The sequence below is a fragment of the Galleria mellonella genome, unplaced genomic scaffold (assembly GCF_026898425.1).
Source record: "Galleria mellonella isolate WM207_F2 unplaced genomic scaffold, CSIRO_AGI_GalMel_v1 utg28, whole genome shotgun sequence".
Taxonomy (NCBI): Eukaryota; Metazoa; Arthropoda; class Insecta; order Lepidoptera; family Pyralidae; genus Galleria; species Galleria mellonella.
The window spans coordinates 5,699,530-5,715,477 of record NW_026442064.1 but is presented as its reverse complement, the minus strand read 5'-3'; the positions used below and the strand labels follow the sequence as shown (position 1 = coordinate 5,715,477).

General features: G+C 31.5%; 1 protein-coding gene across 2 annotated transcripts in view; it reads right to left on the bottom strand.

Annotated features, from left to right (window-relative positions):
• LOC113517222 (uncharacterized) overlaps positions 1–15,948 on the bottom strand; it is a 109,945-nt gene that overhangs the window by 72,403 nt on the left and 21,594 nt on the right. For both annotated transcript variants that reach the window (XM_031911404.2, XM_026901834.3), the window contains exons 2-4: positions 15,174–15,252; positions 8,814–11,950; positions 6,813–6,846 (exon numbers count right to left, since the gene is read on the bottom strand). In XM_031911404.2, coding sequence (XP_031767264.2) covers positions 6,813–6,846; positions 8,814–11,950; positions 15,174–15,191 — 3,189 coding nt within the window. In that variant the 5' untranslated portion in view covers positions 15,192–15,252. The remainder of the gene's footprint in view (positions 1–6,812; positions 6,847–8,813; positions 11,951–15,173; positions 15,253–15,948) is intronic.

Genomic DNA, 15,948 nt, shown 5'->3' with positions numbered 1-15,948 from the left:
AAAATTTAGTTGCCGTTGAGTAAATGTCTCATTAAATTAATAATAATGTGAATTATTTCATAATTTAAATGTTGTTAAATTTTGATAAGATAACATTTAACACATTAATTGAGTTTGATCAATAATAAAGTATCTGCTTACAATACTTGCAATTAATTTCTGTTGTTCTTTTTTTCTCTTTTTCTGTAACTTGGATCAAATATTTAGTTATTACAATATTGTAACTCGAGGGTAAAACTTTATTACAAATATAATAAGAACTATTAATATAATAAATAATATAAGAACATTTTTGCTAGGAAATATGTGATTATTCTTCAACAAATATTTTTAACTTTTTTTTTAATTCTATTTACGAGACGAAATCGTTTAGACGTGGAAACTTTAGTTAAATTTATTGTACGGTTTTACTCCGTCATTAATCATTGAAATATTATATAATATATCGTGATAAGTTGAGTAAACTTTAATTTTATTTAAATTACATAGTTATTCGAAATGATTTAACATCCCATCCAATAAAGTAACAATAAGATCATGGTATAAGTTAAGCTCCGGTTGGAGAGAGATGCCTCTGGAAGGTATGAGATAACAGAACCGCATTGCTGTTACGTCATACCAATAATAAGTACTAATAATTCCAACAATATTAATAATATTTATTTATATGCTTCTGTACATTAACTTATGAAATATATATAATATCTATTAGGTTATACCAAAGTGTAAACAGGCGAACTTATCCCTTAAAGGGATTTCTTCCAGTTGAATTAATAATAATTTAATACATAAAAAAATATTATCATATGTTAAATATATAATAGAATAAAAAATAATCTTTACAATTTTAATCGACGGTAAGCATTTTATTTTACTAATATGTTTTGTTTATGCAACTTGGAATGGCAAACAAGCTGACGGCCCACCTGATGGAAAGTGATGATAAAATTGTCTGTATATAGGGATGTCTGTATATAGTAGATTTTGAAGAAAATTTAATATGCGGGACTTAATAAGAGCAATAGAAGACAAAACGATAATTGTTAGATATTTTGTTTGTCCATTTGTATGTTTGTTCCGGCATCATGCAAATTTTACTTTACCCAATTAGAGGCAGTTTTAACAGTTGTATTCCTGAAGATCTAACTTAAAAACCGTTGTATGTTTTATTTTGATATGTCATCTATTTATATTAGTTTTCCTATATCTGAAATCTACGCGTAAGAAGTAGTGCGTAATGAGTTAGTCTTCCAATAAAAATAAAAAAAAAAATCGATCAATTGAAAAAATAAGAAGGTCTTAAAAATAATTCGATCGATTGAAGAAATGAGGCTTTTAAGAATAATTTGTTTTACGAGTATAATTATTATAAATACGTTGTTTCGCCATATTATCCAGTCTTTGTGTATGCTATGAATATTGTATACAACGCCATCTAGTTGCAAAACTATGCAGAGCTTGTATTATGGGTACCACTGATACAAATAACTACTAATTTTTTTTTTTACAAAAATACATATAAATATCTTAGAATGGTAAACAACCTTACTTATACGGTTCACTTGACAGAAAGTGGCAACCGTCGTCTATAGACATGAACAGTACCATGGACATAACAGGGTATACTGTTTCGCCCATGATACCCCCCATGCGTTGCTATTTTTGAGGACTAAGGTGTTATGCCTCTGTACCCTGTAAATTCACTGTCAGATCTCATTTTTCAAACGGAAACACAGTCATGTAAGCACAACTTTTTCACGGTAGAAACATGAATGCGGCAGAGGTACCCAAGCAAACGACTTTTGTACAGTCTTTCGCTGGTAAAAGTAAGTAAAATCTGGTGGTATCAAAATACATGCATGTTATACATAGATACCCTTTTGTATTAAGAAATAAACGTAATTATGTAAATAAATGTTCATGTTGTGTAAGAATCAAACCCGTGACCATTGGAAGATAAAACAACGTTAAACCGATACACCACCAAAGTCGACGGTAATAACCGCAAAGATAGTGATAAGAAATAAAATTTTTCGTTGCTAGTGGTCACACAAAATTTTACCTCATACCTCACTACTTTTGTTTACATAGACTTGATTAGTCTAGATGTGTACATTAAATTATTCATCTATAGGTAAAAGAGTGCATAAATATTTCTATAACGGTAATTTCAAGGCCAAACTGGCTCGGACAAAGTCATTGCTGTTCTGCAACCATCGAAAGGGCGCAACTAAACCTTTTTGTCAAGTCAAACCTTTGTTCGTAGGTGCTAAAAAGAAAAAAACTCTAACATATAAAAACGACCGGAAGTACGAAAGAATGCTTACTGTAGCACCTTGATAGGAACGGGCTACTTCGAAGTCTTAGGTGTTATAATTGGCGTTATCTATTTATATTTTGGTTTATATCTAGTAATCTAGTATAACCAAAGACTTCTGTTTAGTTTACATAATGGAAAGTATTTAAAAATTATCATTTTTTATAACTTAATATTTTTTAAGGGAGTTAAAAAAAGTCAAAAGTTTTTGAAGGTGATGTACCTATACCGTAAAGAAAATTTTCGGTCCAAAAAATTGACGATAATTTTTTTTAAGTACCTAGTTTAAAATGGAAAAAAGTTCTGAATTTGTCACTATATTTTTTTTATGCTTAAGTCATGCTATAATTTTTCGAGTTATAAATTGATTTCGGTGATTTATTTAGCAATCAATAAGGTCCATTCTTGTGTTGATCTTATATTAATTTTATTACGATTGTAGCATTTTTTTGGATGAATAATCTCATGTGGGTGTGAACAACATCGTGGGATAAATATATTTATTATACTGTGACGTTTATGCCCTATATTTTGTTGCTAAATATCTAAGTTGTCAAGATGCTATCATACCTACTTTTCTGATGTTGTCACATTTAAATTCAATGTGACAAATTGTGAGACAAAGATATTTATTATATTATCTGTTACATGTATTTATCCTACTCCACTATTAAATAGCTTATAATGAAAGTTATATATTAATTTAGTTTAAGTATATTTAAAAAAAAGTGTAAAAACTTGAATATTTTGTGATATTTATTATACGAAAAATTTTACGTACATTACACGTACGCAAATTCGTTATACATTCATTTAGAGTCTGTTATTCTTTTATATAATTTCTTTTTCATATTTTTTTAGTAATTAATTTGAAATTAATAATTGCATAGCCTCTATTCAAAACATGAATAAAATTTAAAGTTTTCTCGTTTTCGACACTCAATAAGAGTTCTAATAAACAATTAAAATTGTACGCGTAAATTGAGATATTTTTTAATTCAACCTTTTTTTTTGGTAAATTAAAAGTATTTTGTAAATATTATTACAGTATGTAAATAAATATAAATAGGTACATTATATTAATCTATAAACAATAGCAAACGTTACCACAGACAACCGGTAGACGTGAAAAAGTAAAAAAGAAACAAAAGCCGGCTCAACGTTCGGAAATAACTCCGTCATTTATATATGAAATATTATTAGAACAACATATAACGTAACACTACCTTCCTGAGATCAGGGGTACACAGTCTTGGCATCACAAAAATCACAACTCAAAGTTCTTGTATACTGGCTGGCATAGTGCGTCTCGTGTGATACTCGGACGAAGGTATAGCTGTTACTGAAGCGGAGAGGCTTCGTTCAAGGCACTCTGTTTGGACCAGGTATTATTTTCACGTTGCTATTACACGGCAGTGTTAAAAAGATACATTCAATATAAAGCGGGTGAAGCGTTCGGTGACCATCTTGCACGGCGGGTGAGTATTGTAACAAACAGTATATTATCGTCTAGCGAGGGTGAAAGAGATGAAATGCGAGCGATTCTGTCTTACAAAGATTATGTATACACAAAGATAGGTACCTATAATATTTTTTGTTTTTGATGGATAACAATGGAATGGTAACACAGTTTGCGCTGTCTGCATACCCTGGCGAAGCACCAGTGAGAGATGACAGGTGCGAATAAAAATAGACCAGTTAGCCCATCGTGACGAATGTCACAAAAATTAAACACAATGGTTTCCAGGAGAAATCACAAGGAGATCGACCTGACAATATTATTAGTAGTAGGGCCGCTAGTCCTCATTACTAACAATCCCTTTCCTCCAGGTACTTTTAATGTAAGGATGTTAATAATATATTCTATTTATTTTTTCTAGCACCAAATCGTATAGTTCGATCAAAGTGGATCATCGTCATCAGCCATTAACTGTCAACTGCTGAACATAGCCTTTTTGGGGCGGGTTTCACCAGAAGTTGCCACGCTTGGCAGTCGAAATTGGTAAAAGCAGTTTTTTCAATGGATCATAATGGAATGGTAATCCCGACTGCGCTAACGGAATACGCTGACGAGGCACCAGTGAGGAGTAATAGGTAAGAATAAAAAGTCAGTTAGCCCATCGTAATAAGTACACCTGGATTTCGACTGGGAGGTCGATCTGATAGTGTATATTGCTAGCAATAGGGATGGTAATCTGCATTACTAAAAGTCCCTTTCTCCCTTGGCGACCAAAGTTATGCTAGGATTAATGGAGCTAGTAATTGTTTAAGAAGTCTCCAAAATTCCCGCAGTAACGGGATATAAATGGATCATGAGAATAAAACCTTTCTTTTTCTTAATTTTTTGTAGATTTAAAAAAGTTATAAAATAAATAGTAGACACTTGTATAATCATCTAAAAACTTATTGGATATAAATATTTTAATAATAGGTATGACATGTAAAATCGTTGCATAAGTAAACTCTTTTGTTGTGGGCCTATTAAAGTCATAAAATATGTAAATGTAAAAAATATTCAAATTAAATATAATAGAAGGTTATTTTGCATATAATTTTTCGACGACTTTTATAAGTGTGTAATACAATTTTACTTGTCATTACATGTTCTACTTTTTTTAATATAAAGTGATCAGAAAGTCTCGTTATTTCAAAAACTTTGCTCGTATCTTGTAATATGTATAAATCTATGTACGTTTTTATGTTAGGACTTTGGTACAGGTATTATATACTTATTTTTTAAGTCTGTTATACTTAGTCTTAGATTATATAGATAGAGTGTCTCCATAGAAATACTTCGAGAAAAGCGGGTCAACTCTTTTATATAATTTTGCGTGGTAAATAATTATGAGTGATTCCTTTATAACTTTTATATTTATTTTGTCCTATAATTTCCACATCTTTTTAATTCGTAAACACTCATGTTATTTATTAAGTAATACGTCAAGATACATTTTGTGCGTAAGTATATAGACCACTGATAAAAAAACCACAAATAGTTGGCCCGTTTTTGAGGCTCGATGCGCTATCTATATAATCAATGTTATACTCGTATGTATCTATATCTATTAGCTGTAAAAAAATCGGAGAAAAGTTTAATTTCAATTATAATAAAAAATCTATTACATTTAGAAGTCAATTCAATTTACTCTATGTCAGTGACGTCACCGTTTTAAAATGTCAGGCAGCGTGGAATGACGCCATCCCTTTCTAACACAGTATTCCCATAGGGGACTTATTCAAGGATACCGTGCACTCTTCAGTTCACTGCTCTTTCTACTTGCGCCGAAGCCTTAATACAACAGACTATTGGTTACATTGTATTAAAAAAAACTTAGAGTTTGCCATGAATATTTATAACAACTATAGAATCTTAACTTAAAAAAATATTTTGGACTGTACAAATGTAAATGCGACGCTTTAAGCGTAAAATTTAACTTATTCCGGTGCACTATATACGTAGGTAACATTGAAAAGGGTCTTATTAACATAATTATGTATTATGAAAACATTTTTGAGCGCGTAATCTTTTTTTTATAATCCACCGTTTGTGCCGTGTCTTCTTGATGGAACTTTGTTATAATCATTATAATTAAGATCTTATTTAAAAACTACTTGCACTCTGTTCCAATGTCTTTATTTTAAAACTAGCTGCATTCCGTGTCTTTGCTCGTGTGAATCAATTATAAAAAGTACCCTATGAGCTAAATTTGATATAGTTCCAGTAGATTATTCTTATGGATAGGATGTAAAGAATTTATAAAATATATAAACGTATCTGAAAAGGTTTGTGTTGTATACTGTTTTAGCTATATATATTATATATGCAATACAAGATCCACTAAGAAAATCTCAAAAACTTTTACCCAGTATTTTCAATGCCATATCTTATCTCAATTTCTTAACTGGAACACAGCATGTAAGCAAGCTGTAAACCTTGGTGTCTTTGGCAAATTGGCCCTTTTATTTTTATAAGACCCAATTAATATTTCTCCTTTTACGCCTATAGGCAATAAAAGTTTTTATTTAATTCTAATAAAACTGTAATCTCGTCTGTGCTACACTTACTAATTGGAGCTAGTTACGCAGAAAACAGCCACATCATAATTATGGGTGTCCATAAAACATGGCTGTTTTCTGCATAACTAGCTCCAATTTTAAAAAAGGTCTCAATAAAAACTTACTGCAACAATGTATGCCATTGTGTTTTCAAGTACACCTAAAGCACATGTAAGGGAAATTTATGGTGGACTCATAAACTTTCTATACGAGTATACACCAGTAACCGACCAGCCTCTTGGTTTTCGTTTCTAACTTTACGCCGGCGACTTTTTATGTAGACTGCTGTTGCGGTTAGTCGCGCCGCCGTTTATTTAATAGCGAACGTAAATATTTGGTCTCGAGTTCAAGTTAGGTGCAATTTATTGCCACTAAAGAGTCGTTTTACAAATCGACTTGAACTTTTTTATTTCTACCGATTAATTTTAAGCGTACATACCTGATCCTCGCCGCGGTAGTCAACAATCTCGCTTCTGGAATGAAAATTGAATAATGGTGTTTAATAAGTATATTTATAAATGCCATTTTTACATGAACAACATTTAATTTCATTTAATGCCAAATACAGAAGCGATTTTAAGTAACCTATCTTTTATTAAATCGATTATATAAATAGATCTAAAAATATACCTATACCACCTAATTAAATTGTTATTAATGTGATCTCAATAATCGCAGTTTTTATTATAGATTATTTATAATTTAAATAACTACTGACATAATTACTCGTTTTTAATTTATAATATATTTTACTTAGTATATAAAATGCACTTATTTTTGGTTCTCTAAAGATAGGTGCATTTTGGAATTAAATATATCAATCAATTATATTACATTAATGTATCTATGATTGCATCTTTTATATTATTTAGAATTTATGAGTTGGAGTAACAAGTAATTTGACGCAAAAACGAGAAGGTAATGATTCGTTATGGTACGCAATCTACTTTTATATTTTTCGAAACAGGTATTCTTATTTTTTCCAATCAAAATTAAATATATCTTGAATAGAAATAAAATTTAGTATACTATTTTGATTACGTGATGGAAAAATAAAAGAAGTTTTAGATGTAGTGAGCTTGGAATGAGAGTTTTTTTTTCAAATATCAATTGCCAACAGGCACGAGGCTTCTAGAAAGTTTGCGTCCGTTGCTCGTATTATTTGGGCATGCACTTCCTTACGCGGAGAACAATTTGTGGGGCTCACAAACGAGTTCGCGTCTCCGTGTAAGCCCATAGTCATGCACAACGCGACATACCCCACAAATTGTATAGCTTCTCTCTTAAATTATTTTAAATAATTACATATTTGATTACTTTAAATTATATATATTTAGTTATATTTTTTACATTTCAATTTTACTATATAGAACTTTAATAAGTTGCTCTACCTTTGAACCAATTGTGTTTGTGCTGTGAAATAGTTGTACTAGTATGAGTTTCGGTTTGAAGTGTAGAATACCATACCATGTCATATCAACCATTAACCGTCTACTGTAGCACATAGGCTTCCCCCTATCGGGGGGTTTTGCCAGTAGTTGCTATGCTTGACAGACAGTTTGGCAACCGCAGTTACGCTTTAGTGACGTTTAAAGAGGGACGCTGCTGTCCATCCCTCGATCATTAAGTTCCCTTAGTCGCCTCTTATAATAGCCACGAGAAAGAAAGGGGTGGTCCATTCTATGCCGGAACTGCACTGAAGTATGTTATGTAGTAGTAAAATTACTAGGTATAATTGCATAACATCGTAGTCCTCATAAATGTCGTAATATATTCCCTGATGTCATTGATACTGTTAATGTTATAGGCGTCGGTTATTTTTTTTCTACCAGGTAGGCCGTTGGTTTGTTTGCTCGTATTATGTATCGTAAAATTTGTTTGTATTGCTATGGCACACTCACAAACGAAAGTTGTATTTGACATTATGTATTTTTTTTTTATCATTTATGTTATCTCGCGTTTTTTTTTATATGTATGTTGTAATTTGTGTGCTGTAAAGAAGTAATGCAATTAAATTATCTATGTTCTTAAATGAAAAATTATCTTCTGTTAATTATGTTATAAAACTTTAAGAAAATATTGTGTGATCTAAAAATATGTAAAAATACAGTTGAATTGCGAACGAGAAAATAAGATTCAAAAGATATAAAATTTGTAAAAAATAAGATTTCTAGTAATAATATAGCTAGTTTCAGCAGAACCACCATTAATAAATACAATACAATTAAGACACAAGAAGCGTAATTTGGTTTTCAGGAGTAGAAACTGTTTATTTATTTTTTTAAATTCTAGCTACATAGAATACTCGTATATATATATATATATATATATATATATATATATATATATATATATATATATATATATATATATATATATATATATATATATATATATATATATATATATATATATTATAAAAAATAAGAAATTATTTTACCTGCATCGCAGTTTTTTGATGACTGGCCTCTGTGGAGTGCTGTCGTGTATTCTAACTTGCGTCGGGTCTATTTCTTCACATTCATCGTCATCATACGGAATCTGGCCGGTCCTTCTCGCTAATATAGAATCCATGAACGGGCTATAGATCTGCCCCGAAGTACCTAGAATATCGTCGATATCAGTATATCGTGAGATATATCTATCCATACTTTTCTGATATGGCAGATTTCTCCTTCTGTATTGTCTATTGTTCTCGTAAGGCGAAGTACGACCTCTATATTCTTCGTTCTCTCTAGGTGTTTCAAGTCCTTCAGGGCTCCTTCTATCGCCTAATGGTTCATCATCTGGTAGATTTAGTGGGAATGGAGGGATATGGTTTTGAGCAACGTATGCCTCTACTTCTTCAGATTCAGAACTGTCGCTGTCTTCTTTCGGCGGAGGAGTAGGTAGTTTCTCTATACCTTCAGGAATGTTTTTATTGCTTGATAACCACCAAGGTCGTTCACCTGATTCAACATGTCGAATCCTTCGTAATGGAAAACTTTTTTGGTCAGAGCCAGATTTGCTTAAGCTATTTTGAGTTTCTGTTTTATTTTGTGTTGAATTTTCATTACTTGTGAGCCACCAGTCTTTTTCACCAGATTCGATATGTCTTACTTTGTAAAAATTGAATTTTTCACTTTTGTCACTATCACTCGAGGACTTTCTTGGAGGACTTAATCTTTCCATTCCCTCTGGTATATTAGCACTACTATCTAGCCACCATGGCTTTTCATCATCTATGAATTTATATTTTTTTCCCGGCTTATTGCTATCAGATTTTTCAGCGGAATTTGAGTTCGCTGTTAGATTTTCATTCTTATTTTCACTATTAGATTCAAGCCACCATGCTCTTTCACCAGATTCTATTCGTTTAATTTTTTTAAACTGATTCTTATCCGAATTAGAATTTTGATTATCATTACCATTTATTTTACTTTTTTTATCGGAATCAGAGTCAAGCCACCAAGCTTTTTCTCCAGATTCAATATGCCTTATAGCTTTCAGTTGAACAAGTTTGTCGTCATTAGATGCAATAATATTTTTACTTTTACTAGATCTGTCACTTTCAGTCAATAAATTAGAAATATCTTTACCTGTAGAATCTGACGAACTCTCGGGCCAACGACTATTTTCGCTAGTATCTTGATGTCTCATTTTAAACAAATTAGTTACGGGTGCTAGGGCTCGAATTAAAAATGATTTAGCTTCTTCAGCACCTCCGTCATTTTTCTGTGGTGTATTAGGTGATGACTGTCTTACCCCTGATCGATCAGTTGGTATAGATATTTCATCTGCTGATGTTCTAGATACATCTTGTGTTTTGGATTTTGATATAGTATCATCTTCACTTACTGACGATTGAGTTGATAAAGTGACACTAGACTCTGGACTATTGCTTTCACGGGATTTGGAATGTTTCAATTTTTGACGTCCATTCACTAAATTATTACTTGAGGAATTTTTTTGAATATTTTTTGATGGACTTATCGACGTTGCTTTTGTTTTTTCACTGATTTCACTTCCTTGGTCAGAATCTGTGGAACTAACAGATTTGCTTCTCTTTTTCACTATTTTCTTTTTAGAGTTTGAATCAGATGATGAATCTGTGCTAGATTTTCTTACTTTAATTTTTTTAGTTTTCGTGGTTCCATCAGTTTTGGGTGCCTGAGGTGGTAATAAACTATTAGTGATTGTTAATTCAGGTGAAACTAATTCGGTGGCAGCGGCTAACGGACTTTTAGCTCTCTTTAATTTCAAATTGACGTTTATTATTATTTCTGATGTCTCATCGTCTTTATTTTGCTCATATACTGCTACTATATCATGATTTGTTGCATCTGTTGTTACATTATTCACATTAGAGTTCTCTACCTGTTTATTTTTGATTATATTTTCAGTGCATGAATTTGAATTTGTTGAACTTGAGCTTTCTCTAGGTTGTGGTTCTTTGCTACGACTTCGACTACTTCTATCATTTTGAATATTATTGTTAGATGAATTTTCACGTAATGTAGAATACTGTGTTGAATATCTACCAGCATATCCAGTGTAACTATTAACACCTGGTGTATAGTAAGACCAATTTGTTGCGCTAGCTCTTGAAGTACTACCAAATCGACTAGATCGCGTTGGATCATCTAATCTGTCAGACTGAACCTCTTTGTCAACCATAGTAGGCCTTTTCTTTGATCGAGATAAAGTTTTTTCAATTGTTTTTGCCATATCGGCTCGACGAATTCGAACATAAGCAGAAGAGCCTGGTGGAGTAGGGGATGTATGTCGAGTAATTACGGTTATAGTTTCATTCTCAGTCTCATTTTCGTTTACATTATTACAGACAAATTTATTTTCCTTTTCAACATTTTCTGGGACTGATTCCATTTGGAATTGATTATTTTCTTGTACTACAATTGTTGGTGTTATAGGTTTCTCGTTTTCATTTTTAGATACATCTGCATGATTTACTGGTGACACCGAAGTTCTTTTTATAGTCGGTGGGCTTCTCAGATAATTTGTAGAAAGCCGACTAGCTATAGCGTATCTGTTAACTGTAACTTCTGGTTTAGTCTCTGTTCTTGAAGCAGGTCGTGTATAACTTGAACTTCGTGGATACAATTTGTAGCTCGACAGGCTACTGTAGCCTGTAGACTTATCAGTCTTACTTGGAATGTCTTTGTCGCGATCTACAGGACTGGAATCTCGACTTTTTTCCTTGAAGCTCTTCGTCGTTCTTCTTTCAGGGCTTAAGTGCCTTGAAGTTCGATTGTAACTGTACTTCGATGCTGTCGATATAGGGCTAACGTCTCTGCTTTTTGAGTTGGTTGATGGTATAGTAAGTTTTGTGTAGTCCTTCTTTTCATATTTCGAGATAGGTTTTTCATTTTTGTTATAGGTGGCATATCGACTTGCTATTGTTGAAATGGGAGACTCGTCTTTGGTGGTTTTATCGGAACAGAGTATGGGGATGCTAGAGGATTTATATGAAGGCGTTGTGTTGATGTACTTCGCTGTGACACTAGTAGGTCGGTCTGTCGATGTACTTGATACATTTCGACTGGTGTCTCGACTGCGGCCATAAGATGATGTATCGTACTGAAAGCAACAAAATGTTATCAATTAATTACTTGCGTTTTTTCAATATATCAGGTTTAAATATTGTACTTGGAATATATTATATTGGTTAAACATGGTGTAAGTAGTAGAATTTAACGAATTACCTCTACGTTGCCAAATAATATGTAAAAAGTTTGCAAAACTTTCTGTTTTTGTCCCATAGCCATGGTCATTTTATTACTTATATTTTTGAGAAATATATGTTGAGTTTGAATTAATAAGTCATATCTATTAGTGTTACATCTAAATTAAATCAAAATTATAGTCTATTTATAGATCGAAGTCCCTATATGTATTGTTCACACCTAATAAAGCGGGTAACGATATTTCTATTCCTTGGGTGTAACATAAAGTCCATATTCTTCATTCAACACTATCATGCATAAAGCTTCTCCTTTCACCGCTTAAAATAACTAAGGGAATGCGTAGACTTACTGAACTCTGCTTCCAATGCCATACAAATATCACCCTTAACGCAAACAAAATATGAGTGATGCAATATTGTTTGTTAAGGAGATAACACAAGGAGTGATTTTATTGAGCCCTTTGCTATTCAAAATATTTAAGGGCTTGCACCAGACTGATTAATAGTAGGCTGAGAAAATCTACTAATAGCGGTTTAGGATTCTATTTACTTTTCAATACAGTACTTTCACAATGTTTTATTTTATTATTTTGTGTATCTATTATTAAAGTTCTGGATTCAGAGAGGAAGTTTCATATACTTGTTCACATGTGCCTGTACATGTTTTCATATAGTTTTTCTAATCCTATAAATTACAAAAGCTTACTAGCATTTATGGAAAAAATGCCGAAAATTCTTTAAACAAGACCAAATATAATATTAATGAAACAAAAACTTGTGTTGTATATATCTATGAGTAACTCCATTGTACTTGTACAATCGAGTAAATAAATAAAAATGTTTGCGAATAATTGGATATTTCTACATAACCATGAGCTTTCATTATAATTGGTGTATTTGTAACGTTACAATATTTTCTTAAAGATGATAAGAGATGAAGGAAATTATATATTTTTCCTTATAACAAGAAGAGTACAGTTATGAATATAAGTTTATGACAGCAACTGTAACATAAATGTTATTATAGAAATAAAAATGTACATAGCTGTTATAGGTATACGAGTACTTGTTTATGATTAGCTTTTTGCCAATTATCTTCATACGTGTGGATTTTTTAATTAGGTGACCACTCCTAGATGACGTATAAAGATTAAACATACACCAAATTGAAAGTTACACTTTCAAGAACGTAACTGCGAATACTGCATTCAGTTTGCGATGACGTCGGAACTAATATACAGACAGACAGACACACAGACAAATTTAATCAATAATATTATAGTTTTGGTCTCTGTTGATATTATTAAGAGCCCCCAAATTTTTCCTGAATTTTATTTTAAATATCTCCATCTCATATATCATGTACAGACATCGTTTAGTTACAATTTTATTACATTAGTAATAAGATTTTGAAATTCATATTTAGCAAATAATTATAATGTAAAAAATTACATTTCAATATGTTCACACAAGCTAATTTCTGAAATCATGTATTTAAGTACACAAATGTGTATTTCATGTATGTGTGTATATGTGCAAAATTTATTGTAATCATGTAAAATAAAAAATTACATTGAAATTTTGGGAACGTGTATTGTTAGATAGAGATTTAAAAGTAATTTGGATTTGACAGGTAGTGCAATTGTCGACATCTAAAAAAATGTAGATCAAGCCACTTATAAAAACTAATTATTATAGATATTACGTAAACATTGAATAATTATATTTTAATAATTATAGTATAAGAATCATTATGCGTTCCCAACGAAAAGAAAAATATAGAGGTTGTTAGTTTCGAAACGGGTGCCTGCTAAAATATAAGAGCAATTGACTCGATACGGCGCGGCGGCGTGAAGATGCGGTTTCAAACGACGCTCGTTTCAAAATATTTTCAATCATACAATAATAATTAATGGAATATTATTATGAATACATGCTTAAAAATATATGATATTTATTAAGCATGTGTTCATATAATATCAAGCCTATAATGTTTATGTACTGAATATTACAATTTATTAAATAGTTAACTATTTGAACTGATAAACATTGTTTTGTTCTCTATCTCCGTCTACCGGGTCCGTATTTTCGTATTTGTTAGGTAGGATCCTATCTCTTAAGTTGGAGCAAACCTTTACAAATTTTCATTAAAAGCAGTCGAAGATTAGCGTAAACGAACAACGTGACACGAGATTATTTTATATTGAAAACAAATAGAAAATGGTCTAGCACTAGCCTGAATGGGTGGTACCGTACAGCATTTATTTATGATATCTGAACCTGGTCACAAAAAATATTAAGATAGATTGACATTTGAAATACGCGTCATAATCCACGTGATCCCCCTGGAAACCATCGAGCTGAACTCCAGATGCATTCATCACGATACGCTAATTGACCTGCCTTTTTATTCTCACCTATCATCCCTCATTAGAGCCTCGCCAGTGTATATCGAAATTACCATTCCATTATCATCCATTAAAAAAAAAAAATACGCGTCATAAATAATCATAAATAAAGTTCATCGTATTCGTATGTTCAGAGATGAAACAGAAGCGGGCGAACGAGCGTCGTGTTTTTTTCTAACAATTGCCATTAAGAAAGATATTCAATGAATGTAATCTTATCTAAATATAAAGAAGGAAGTTCTGTCTGACACTACGGCGCCAAAATCACAGGATATATAATAGATTGCTGATAGTAACGTGTAAAATGTGTGATATGTTTTTAAAAAGCAAACAAAATATAAAAAAAAGTAGACAAAAGAAAAAAAAGACTGTAATCTCATTTAGGAATAGTGATTACAGTGTATGGATGATAATGGGATGGTAACTATACTTATGTAATTGGCATATGCGGACAGAGCACCAGTGAGGGATGATAGGTGAAGATGAAAGCAGATCAGTTAGTTCAACGCGACGAATTCATCAAAAATTTATCATGATGGTGATAAGAGAAATTTTTTTAGAAACATTAAGGATATCATCAGAATTGTTGAAACTCTGTGTTATTTTTTATTTTCTAAGACCCAGAAAGTCTTAGAAAATAAAAAATAACACACACAGAGAGAGAATGAACTTTACTGCGTATAATGTACTACAAAATCATGATACTTACGTAATTCCTAAAAGACATTCTGCTCTAATTTCAACTCGCGTCCATTAGCCAATATTCACTTCTCTTACGGTTGATATATCTGAAATGATAGGAAAAACATTATTAAATTGTTTAATAGATTACTCTTAGTATTTAAAGGTCAAAATAGGATTCTTTCATAGGTATATATTGTATATATTTTTGTTTCCTTCTGATGATTGAATATAAAAATAAAAAGTATTTATATATTTTCATGTGTGGGTATATTTTTATTACTGTTTTATTACTATACGTTACGGACAGCTCGATTGCCTTCCTAGCAAAAAAAAAATCTTAAGTATGAACTACTTTAATTCACAGCTCATTCCGAGGACGAGCTTCTTACCGAGTTTTTTCAAAAGATTACGCAACATGATATTAAAAAAAATCATGAATATTTTTTTTCTCGAAGAAAATTTAATTGTAGATTTTTATTTATTTATTTATTTCTCTTACAAAATAACAACATAATAAAATTTACAGCTACATAGGTTACAAAAGATTTATTTGCTACGTTGGTAATACAAAAACAAATAATTAAAGTATTTTTAGTGACCCATAAAACCGAAAAGTCTCTCGCTTTTGTAGTAATCGTGCCTACTCGTTAGTGTAGAATTACAAATTAAGAGCGGAGCATTGTTCAAGTTCGAGACATGACAATATCGTTCAATTTTATTGTCATCGTAAAATCTCGTAGTGGAAATAGTCAAGGTTGTGTGGATAGAAATGGGACTACGCGTGCTCTAGGGATGGGTTA